We start from the raw sequence: 11,013 nt of genomic DNA, 5'->3' as shown, positions 1-11,013 counted from the left end.
CCCCCACAGGCCTTTCCCCCTTGCACAGCAGTGGGAGAGGTGGCTGCCCAGGCCCACGCCCTATATATTAACGGCTTGCAGACCCCATGTGGACTATGAGCGACATCCTGGCCCTTTGTGGGCCACATGTGGCCTGCATGTAGTCAGCTGGGCAGCCCTAATCTAGTCCAGCCCCCTGCACAGAAAAATGATGTCCTGTTCCTAAGCCATACCAAACATACATACTTTTTGAAAACCACAACTTGCCTAGGCACATTTCCAGACCCATTTCATTGTCACTTTCTGTAACTTCATTGGTGTCAAAGGTCACGTGACATCACTTCCTGATGTGATACCACTTCCTGTGAGGTCTTTGAATACGGTTCACCAGCCCACTGGGTGATAAAAAGTTTGTGATCTGGCCCCACTTTCAAAAAGGTTGGACACCCCTGAACTAAATGTTTGCTAAAAGTCCCAACCAGCCCAAGTTTCGTGCACTTCCTTGTCTCTAGAACATATCAGGCTATATCTTTACTGTGGAGATCTAGCAAGGCTTGGCTTTAGCATCTGCTGTTGTCTTAACATTATGTATTTCTTTGTTTCCATTGCCTTTCCATCTTGTTTGTCTTTCTTGCCCCATTTCCTTGGCAGAGCTGGCACAATAATTAGGCAATTCCAACAGTCACTCGCTAATGTTTTCTTTTCCTCCAAATGAGAAACATAGCTGCTTCCCCAGCCTCTGGTTTTCATCCCTCCTGCTCTCATTTTTATGTGGTGAAATAACTTTAAGCTTCTCCTCTTCTATTTCCTCCCAGAACAACGAGGCCTGTGAAACAAATTTGGCCGTACATCCTGGTAGGGGGCACCCTGCTGTCCCCCACCTCCCATTTTGGAAACAGGAAATAGAAGAGTTCCATGTTAATGTTAAGCTGAATTCATACAATAATTTATACACTTGTTACATGCAATGATTAATTTACTCATTATTATGTAATGTCTACTAAAAAAGAAAAAAATTATATTTTGGGGGGAGAGGGACCAGGCTTGGGGGCCCAGTACAGCTGTACCCCATACCCACCATCTTGTAGTCCCTACAGAACAACACAAAGGATCATTGCAGGCAGGAGAAGCACCACAGAGGAATAGGTAGATACATGTTCTACTATGGGAAACAGTGGGTATGTCCACAGTGTGGGGGCAACCTGCTCTAGTCAAGGCAGCCTAGAGCATACCTGTCTACCTTTTCCTGCTCACACACCCCAAATCTACAAAATACTCTAGTGAAGACACTATGGGACATTCTTCTGTAGCTGCTCTTGGGACCTCAGTCACTCGGGTGGTTGGAAGTGGTTTCTGGCTGCAACCCAGGAACCTCCTTTTTGCTACATTTCCAGGCTTGGGTCATGCACCTGGAAGCAGGTGGGCAGTGTATGGGTGGGATTGTGCTGTCTGTGGCACACCATTACCAGAGTAGACATGCCCAGTGGCCTAAAATAGGACATGGTCACTATTGTTTTTGAGGGAGAGGGGTATAAAGAGAGGGGGAGCAAGGGGTCCTGCTGCAGCCAAAGTGCTACAGGCCAGGGCAGGTAAGATGTCACGCCCCTACCCATTTCCTTCGTATGAGGCAAGATCAACTATATTTAAATCATCATTGCCAGATGCTTTTTTTCTTAACTGCTCAAAACTTACAAAGCAGGAGATTCCACAACCTATACAGCCTGCTTCATCAGATGCTATGAATGGATGCTTCATAGCATTTAGAGTAGTAGGCGGTTGCCTGTGAAAGTTTGTATTATTCTAAATGAGTCACCTTTAAGGTGCCACCTTACCCTGCCTTCTACCTGACTTCAGGCTAACAAGGTGAACTATATCTATCTGAATGCCTGGTATGGAAGAACATTCCCAAGGGAAATGTTGATAACAGGCTGTTGCTTTGACTCTCAAGTAAGTAGGAGAGTATGCCAGCTTCTGCTTAGTAATGGAAACTGCAATGCTCTGTAATGACCTGTATGTCTTGTCATGTCAATACATGTATGATAGGTGTGTCAACATGCATGCAGAAAATGAGAACATAGGGCATTTATACACATATCTGTCTGCTCTTGTAGCAAAAATAGTTACTTTTCTCTATGTTTCTTTGTTCCTTGTTTTAGTATTAACCCCTGCATTCTGTAACTTTCCACCCACATGGTACAGGATGGCCCACTACGTATGTCTTATAGGTTGCTCAGGTTTTGGTTTGAAATGACCAATCAAAATGTAACACGTCAACTGAAAAAAATGCTAGCTCAATAAAAGCCACGCGTGCTCTTTGTTTAGGGTCAACACTGATCTGAGCAACAAGCTCCTCTGTCGGCCTGCTTGCAAGCAATAAAATAGAGTTGGACCCAGCCTGAAAGTGTGACTCTCTTCTCGAGGTGAATTGGACTAGCCTCCAGGGGATAAAATCAGCAATTTATGCAACACTCTGACATGCTGGAAATCCAGTGCATAGGAGCAGACTCGATCGATCAAGTCTGCTCTGCACGTGAGCTGACGCACACGATGCTGCGTTGCAGGCATTTGTATAAATGGTGAAACACTTTCAATGTGTTTTAGTTCAAAAGCAGACCACCGCCATTTTGTACACACCAATGCACACTTCACTGTTTATACAAATGCATGTGCTGCAGCGCCGGGCACATTTCAAAGCGCCCCACACTGTGGCACCTGCATATGTAAAAATGCTAGTAGAGACGGACATCCCATATATATTATAAGAGAGATTTCAGTCATTGTAGAGATGCATATCAGCTTACCTATAACTGTGCAAGTTGCTAATGTTAGCAGGGCATCCACTTGCATGGCTTAAGCCAGGAATTTATTGCTTAAATTGGCTGGCCTTCAGTTTCTATGTCACCCATCCAAGTCTTGGATCGTGAAGGAAGACAGAAGGAAATCCTGAGTGATCCTCTTCATTCATTTAGGGTGCATCTACATGAGATGTCTTACTCTGCAGCAGACTAATTTGCCACAAAGTAAAGCGTCACCGTCTACACGTGAGTGGCAATTAGGGCACAGTAGATTAATTTACTATGCTGCTGGATAGTCCTGTCAGATACAAGTGGTATCCAGCAGCACAGTAAATTAATGTGCTTAAACACATGTGTAGATGGTGATGTTGGAATTAGTTTACGCTGACTTGAGCTGGAGTATATTCAGTCACATTTAATTGCACATGTACACATGCCCTTAAAGTCAGAACATGATACCCTAAGGCAGCTTGTCATAGTGATCTTTCTCTTTCTTTCCCTCTCCTCTCCTCCCCTCCCCTCCCCCTTTCCCTGACCATGCAGCATAGAGTTATTAGCTGCAAAATAACATTTCAACCTCAACTTCCACACTTTGGAAAAAGAGGTTAGTTTGTTCTTTCCAGGAGAAAACATTTAAGCATCTTGATGCTTCATTTTCCATCCAGGTCGGCTGAAGTTACAAGGTTGCAACACAAAAAAATGTTTCTCAGTAATGATTGTGTCACTGGTCACAGTTAGCATTCACCTTCAGCTTGTTATGAAGGCAGGCTCCAGCTACGAAGTGTGGAAAGAGGTTTGAGTCTCACACAAACATCTTACTACATTTAGTGAAGGACTTCTGAGCTAGGCACCAACATTCAAAAAGGCCAAGGCAGCACTGATCTAAATTACATGGTTTTCTGTAAGCTGCATAGTTTATGTTGGTAGCAAACAGAACACATAATTGCCCTTTGGGGCGGGGGGGAGAGGAGTGGAAAGGGCCAAACTTTTTCAGATTTTTGGAGCACATGTCTGCCAGGATGGCACATGCTCAGTTCTCACACAGCAACAACCTGCTCCAGCCTAGGGCTGCAGAGCTGACCAGACTGAGCAGGACTTTTCTTTTGCTGTGGGATAAGAGCATTACCCAGGTAATTTCCATGAGGCAGCTGGCATGCACTAAGTCCCTGCCCCCTTTGATGTTGTGCCCATCCCAAGAGTTTTAAGTGAGGTCCATGAAGAGGATAGAATACAGCAGGCATTTCTGCAGCCCTTCAAGTAGCCTTGAAAGTCTTAAGTCTTAAATGCTTTCCTCTCTCTCCTTTTTGTTGTAAAACAGGGCTGTCCAAGTGGAGGACTGCAGGCCACATCTGGCCCCTGAGGGGTTAACCTGTGGTCCTCAGGCTCCCAGTCTTTCTACTGTTCCAGCTGCTGCCAGCAGTCTCCCCCTGCCTCCTCTGGCTTCTGCTCTCTGCCCCCACCCCTTAGGATGGGGTAGCGGGGGAGTGGCCCACAGGAGCCCACAGCCAGGCAGCCAAGGACCCCAGGCAGCACAGTACAGGCCTGTCTGTACAGTACAGTGAGAGGGGCTCATGTGGCATGGTGCGACATACAGAGCATGGGGGTGTCAGCACAGAGCAGGGAGGGGGGAGAGGGTGGCTGTTGTGCAGCATGTCATATCACAGCATGTCCTACATGGCATGCATCCTGCTGAGTGTACAGTCCATGTGGTGTATGGCCAGGGGGGCCTGTGGCCCCCAGCCACCCAGAAGTTGAACAGTACTCTTGCAAATAAATGATATTTATTTCAATCTAATTCATGCCTATTCTGGTTCTATTCCATCAATGCTACCTGCATATTTTACTGCCATCATTGTCTGAGTTTCCTATTGTCTGACGCCCCTGCCATTGAGTTGTAGACATATCTGGGGTGGAACAGCCACAGTCCCCCTGTGAGGGGCAGCTACAGGTTTGTATGAGACATTAAGTGAAGGAGGAGGAGACTCCCCTGGGTGTGAGGCAGAGGTGTGAGTAGGATGGCACAGCCATGGGCCCCTGTGTAAGAGCAGGGCATGGGCTCAGGGGGAACAGTAAGGGAGAGAAAGGGTATCCTCCGATTTTGAGGCAGGGATGTGGAAGTAGGTAGGAGTGGGAGGGAATATGGGCAGAAAAATGTTTCTCTGTTACAGAGGCAGTGAATGGGGGGTTGAAAAGTGAGGCTGGGTTGGGCTAAGTGGGAATACACTTAGGCAGGGGGGTGGCCTTTTCTCTCTGGCAGCACAACTGAAAGGATGATCCTGAGAGTAAACTATGGGTTGAAATTTAAGTAATTTCCATTTCTACCAGACTTCCTTTACAAGCACAGGTGACTCATTTAATCTTTCTGTCTCATTGCCCCATTGATGAAATGAGGATAGTAACTCCTGGGCTCATCTACATGTGCCACTAGCGCGCAGCAAGAAATGGTGGAGCTTATTGCTCCAGGAAAGCTCGTGGGTGTGCGGTTTACACGTATGCCCAGACTGGAGCACATTGAGCTGGGTCTGAGTAGTCCCAGCTAGGAGGGAGCGGTCAGGGTCAGCCTGCCTGGGTGGGACCCCTACAGGTTACTAAGATACAAAATAATGATAATGATCTCCCTATGTGACAAAATTCAGGTGTCACATGAATAATACATCACTCCAGTTTGGAGTCTGGCAGACTCAAATGCTATAGGCTTATGTCCAAATAAAAAAAATCTTCACATGCAGCAATTGGTTTAATATAATGCAAAATAGCACAAAGACAGATCAAGCAAGCGCAGCAAGGTAAAGCACAGCAAGATTCATCAAATGGGAAATGTTTCCTGCTTTGAATACAAAGGCTGCTACAGGAAACAGAGAATTGACAGCGCCACACATGGCTCACTGCCAAGCTGGGATTTGGCAGGGCTGAAGAATGTGCTGCGAAGGGCTCTAAATCACCTTTCTGCTCCATGGTGTTAGGCTGGTCAGGTGTCAAAAGAGCCCAAAAGAAGCATTCTAAGGACTGCTCCAAAGTCAACTTACTTCAGTGACCACCTTGAAGTAAAGAGCCACTGTGCAGACCAGAATCCTGCCCCACAACAGCATATCCTCTATGTGGAGGTAGGAGGGAGCAAGTAGCTGAAAGCCAGATACCTGGCAGTCTTCAGCCATTCCCTTAAGACAACTGAGTTGAAATTAACATTCTGGCCCATAACGTTGAAGATCTGGCTCAAGGAAGCCACTTATTTTCTTTGTTTTGTCCATTTGCTCAAATATGGATATGTATGTCTGAAGGTACAGTGGCTGCCACTGGGTGTTATACGGGTTGATTAAAAGTGTAATACCACAGTTGGGCAGATACTGAGGGAATGCAATGGTGCTGGTCCACCCCTCCCCATTTTGGACTGGAGTGCATGGTGGGAGCCTCTGAAAACTTCATTAAGTCCCTAAAGCAAGTGAACCCCCTCTCCTTCCCCCTGGTGTTCACAGGCATATCCCCTCTCCTTCCCTCCCCACCCCCTCCCATTGCTCCTTTCTTTGCTGTCTTGGGGACAGGAGGAGCTTCAGAGTCACTTTTGTCCATCCCAGCCCCGCTGGACTCAAATGGGGATGGTGATAGGGGCAACAGTGCAGTGGGAGAGGGAACTACCTCTGCCCATTCCTGCTGTTATTGTCCAGTACCCAACCCAGCTGAGTCCAGTCCCTGGTGCAGCTTGACTGGGGCAGACACAGGGTCCTCCTTCTCCTAGGGCAGCAGGGAAAGCAGCAGGTAGGAGAGGGAGGAAGTAGGGCTGTGCGAAGCTTTGGTGGCCGAAACTCCAAATCCAAATCGAATCACAGGACCCTTTAATTTCTCTGTATCAATTTGGTGAGATTCGGAAAAACTGTGATTCAGACATAGATACAGCTTTAAATGTTTTTTCTACATACCTTTAGGTAGCAGGTGGCTCATGAATGCTGCAATGCTGGGGCACATGGAGTGTCCCACAGGAGTGTGGGGGGGCTCCCCTGCATGCTCGGCAGCACACCCGGAAGTGGACCAGAAGCACTCCCGGGTCCGCCAGGGAGTGCACTGGGAAGCACCCAGCTCGGCAACTGGTGCCTCCTGGATCTGGGGGGGCACCTGGGGTTCCCCTGTGGCTGACTGCTGAGCCAGGGGGGCACGGGTGTGCCCCCTGCATGCTCCCTGGCAGACCCAGAAATGGACCAGAAGTACTCCGCCGAGCACGTGGAAGGCCCCCCACACTCCTGTGGGACGCTTCATCCACCCCAGCATTGCAGCGTTCACAAGCTGCGCATGGTACCTTGAGGTATGTAGAAAAAAGCATTTAAAGCTGTGTCTATGTCTGAGTTGCTGATTCTCTGAATCAGCATCAAATCTTCAGATTCGGCTGAATCGAATCGGGGACAGTGATCTGAATCAACGAATTGAATCACTGTCCCTGATTTGGGCGAATCCGAATCGAATAGGACACACTTTGCACACCCCGGGAGGAAGGGAAAGGGAGGGGATGTGCCTCTGAGCATGAAGGGTAAGAGAGAGGGGAATTTTCATTTGCTTTAGGGACTTAAAAAAAGACTCCAGAGGTTTCTGCAGCATTGCCACCAGAGGAGAGGAGGAGGTTGGGAGCAGGGGAGTACAGATACCCCTGCAGTGTGGGGTACTGATTCTGAACCCCGCTTTGGGAAATCCTGGATCTGCCCCTAACCAAAGTAGTATGACTTAGCTATAAATATAGTGAATATAAGCATTTGGGTGGTATACCATGTACCTTTTTTGACTTTCAGAGAGCTCTTAACATTTGGGAACTGCTGGCCTACATTACAGTAAGGAATTCTGGTCTGTGGAAGCAGAATGGACCCTAAGTCTATTGCCCCTATGAAAGGGATTGAAGGAGCTATCATCATCATTTCTAGTTTGAATGTCAAGGGATTAGAAAAGTATTGAGAAAATAAACTTTTCCCTTAATATTTCATGTCAGGCTGTAGTTCAATATTGTTCCATCTGTCCCTGGCTGTGGTAAAAAAAAAAAAGAACTTTGATTTTAAGGAGAGCAGAGTTTGCCAAAGAAGAGTATGGTATTGGTGGGATTGTGCCGGATAAAGAAGAAGAAAGGATGATCAGCCATAAATACTTCACTAGATGGCAAGGATCTGTTGTTAATGACTGCTCCTGTGGCTGCTGCTGCCTCAGTGCCCTCCTCATTAACCTCCACATAGGCCTTGTGAACAGCCTCTGACATATATAGATGGCTTTTTCTTGATATTGCAGAAAGATCAGCTCTTAACTCATCAAAGACGTCAGTCATCCCCATTTCTTTTAAAGTTGATTTGAGATAAAACATGTCCTCAAGCTTGAACCTGGGGAGATACACCTCCATTTTTCTCTCCACCAGGCTTTCTGAGGAGGTCCAAAGTGCTAATTTCTCAGCAGTCATTGTCCTTTCAATCTACAGGACCAAAAAAAGAGAGATCAAAATGAACTATGGAGGAATGAGAGATTATTAAAATGTTAGCTCTTCATCCAAGTCGAATTCAGATAGAAATGAAAGGCAGGGTCCAGGCACTTATGTATTATTCCATTAGATAATGTCTTTACCTTTTTCAGGCCATTGGCTCTATCAGTGATGTCATTTGGTAGCAGTATGATCATACTCAGTGATGTTTTATTATAAGGGAGTTCAAGAATTTGAGCGTTGATCTCTTGTATGTGGGCCATTTTAAATTTGCCTTGCTGATACATCATCTGCACAGATTTTTTGTCATTCTAGTTAAAAGAAAAGTATATGTAAAAAAAAAATATATATATATGTATACACACACACACACACACCCGTACACATATATATATGCACAATTAATAGATACCACCTTCCTGTATGTCAGCATATGATACAATGTCAGTGTTCCATATATATCTCTTTCACATTTGCAAGATGATTATCTGTCATTGATTAAATATTTCAAAAATCATATTTATCTTGTTTAATGAGAAAGCGTACATCATGGCATCTTAGAGAGCTGTCAGAGATACTGCTTAAAGTGGAATTATTATTATTTGACAAGCAGAAGGTAATGAAAACTGGACAAAGCAAGACAATGTAGTATGTTAATGCTATGGACTTTGATTCCTAAGGGCCAAGGCCCAGTTTGCATTTTGTGAACCCTAATGCTAGGCAGGACAGTCAATATTGAACTGGTAAAAGGCAGTCATATTACAAGAATTAGGCTGATTTGTTCCAGTGCAAAGGCCGTACTTTGCCTTCATTTGCCCTGATGTAATTCCAGGGTAGCTACATTGATCTTTTTTGGAGTTACCCCCAGATTTATAATCCTGTAACTAAGTGTGACAGAGGGCCTGCTTAAGGCTGGGTCTCAACATGGGCCCATCCCCATGTCTATGTGGGACAGTCCACCCAATCTTTTCCGCCACGACTTGCTGTTTTATAAACTGGTGTAAAATGTGGGAGGCTGCTCATTTTAATGCCCTGAGGCCAGGGGACATTGTACACAGTTCCATACCACTCCTACACGGTGTCCCATGCCTCGCAGATGGCATCATAAGTTGATCATAACTCCGGCCCAAGGCTGAGCCAACTCGGCCCCTTGCTGGGCCTCTCTCATTCTATTCACATGCTCTGCCCCTCTCACAAGACCTCATTCACTCTGCCCCATCTCACAGGGCCTCTTACATACTGCTCCTCACTGGGCCACTCTCAACCTGCCCTGCTCCTCTTAAGCACCGCCCCGGGCCATCAGGCTTACCTACTCTCACAGTGGCCAGTGCACAGGCAGCACCTTCGGGTCGCTCAAGTGATCCCTCTTCTACGACGCACTGACCTTATGCCCTGCCCTGGGTAGAGCTCAGCCTCTAACCCCTCTCTGGGCAACTTACTCCTGTTGTCCCTCACATGGGGGTTGGCCCATGTGCTGCCCTTCAGGCTTCTCTTGCAACCCTACTCAGCCCTTCACGTCACCCTATGCAACGCTACTCTGTACCCACCAACACCCAGGCCTTCAGGCCACAACGGCGCACCCTACTGTGGGCGGGCTACACACAATTTCTGTCCCACTCACTGGGGCTGCTCCTTTCCACTGCTTCCTCTCTGGGGCCTCCAGAGTCTTACACCCCTGCGGGACTCAGATGCCTCTCTCTCCAGGCATGCTTGGCCCTCCCACTGTCTGTCCCCACTCATAATTACCCACAAAGTAATGGGGACTGGAATTATAAGGCGCCCCTACCTGTCTTTCACTGGGGAGGCAACTGGCCTGGCATTTCTGGGGAACTGCCCCACCACAGGCAGTCCCACCAAACCATCCTTTCCCAGCAGGTTGCAGTTTCACATCATACCCAGGACCAGGAGCTTCCTGCCATCCCCGTAGCTCCTGCCCTTACCTCCAAAATGTTCCAAGCAACAGCTCAGCCAGATGCGGTTATTCCAGCTGCCAGCAGCAGACTGCTCCCTCAGTCCCGAGAGCCTGGATCGAGAATGGAGGCACCTCGGTCCTTTCTTCCTATCCCAGGGCTCTCCTGAAGTCATGTGATTGCCTCATCAGCACTAGGTCACACCTGCAGGCTGCCCTGCTACCTGCTCTCAAGCCTTAAAGTGGCAGGCACCAATTGGTGCCCTGCCACACCGAGAGAAAAAGTGGACACACTTTAAATAGGGCAAACAGTTCGCTAATGTTAACCGACTGAGAAATTTGCAAAAAGCACACTTAAGGTGCTTAGTCTCATTTTCAAAAGTTATATAGGCACTTATGGCTAGATCCGAGAAAGGACTTGGGTACCTATAAATTCAGTGTTGCAATGCCTGGGTAAGATGTATAGACTTCCTATACAGAGTATGTGAAACAATGAGGCATGGCAAAAGGGAAGCTACCTAGAGCTAGCCAACAAGAAGACTGAGATGTTTCTGAATTCCTACCTCTCTGCCTTATTCAGGAATGTAGACAGGTGCTGCCATCCACTGGGCATCTAGAGCCCAGAATCTTCTGCTAAGGGTAGGTATCTTTATCTGCTCTTTTGAGAAAAGCTGAGCAGGGAGCACTCTTTGCTCTTAAAATATTTGTAGAAGGGAAGGGATGGTATAACAGGGCCCTTTTAATCCCCATTACAGGGGAAAGGGGGCAGAGCCCTTTAAGGAAAATTGACAGGCTGGAGGCCTCGCTCCCTAGAGAAATCATAGTATCATAGTGCTTAGGGTTAGATGGGACCTAAACAGATCATCAGGTCCGACACCCTGCCCCGGGCG

General features: G+C 47.1%; 1 protein-coding gene across 1 annotated transcript in view; it reads right to left on the bottom strand.

Moving 5' to 3' along the window:
* Positions 1 to 7,269: 7,269 nt before the first annotated feature.
* Positions 7,270 to 11,013, bottom strand: part of LOC109298434 (serpin B12-like) — a 25,842-nt gene continuing 22,098 nt past the window's right edge. Inside the window, exons 6-7 of the mRNA XM_019518535.1 lie at positions 8,358 to 8,525; positions 7,270 to 8,208 (exon numbers count right to left, since the gene is read on the bottom strand). Coding sequence (XP_019374080.1) covers positions 7,804 to 8,208; positions 8,358 to 8,525 — 573 coding nt within the window. The 3' untranslated portion in view covers positions 7,270 to 7,803. The remainder of the gene's footprint in view (positions 8,209 to 8,357; positions 8,526 to 11,013) is intronic.

Source organism: Gavialis gangeticus, unplaced genomic scaffold, assembly GCF_001723915.1.
Source record: "Gavialis gangeticus isolate Ggan-Ray unplaced genomic scaffold, GavGan_comp1, whole genome shotgun sequence".
NCBI lineage: Eukaryota > Metazoa > Chordata > Crocodylia > Gavialidae > Gavialis > Gavialis gangeticus.
The sequence above is the reverse complement of the archived record's forward strand: the minus strand, read 5'-3'. Positions and strand labels throughout refer to the sequence as shown.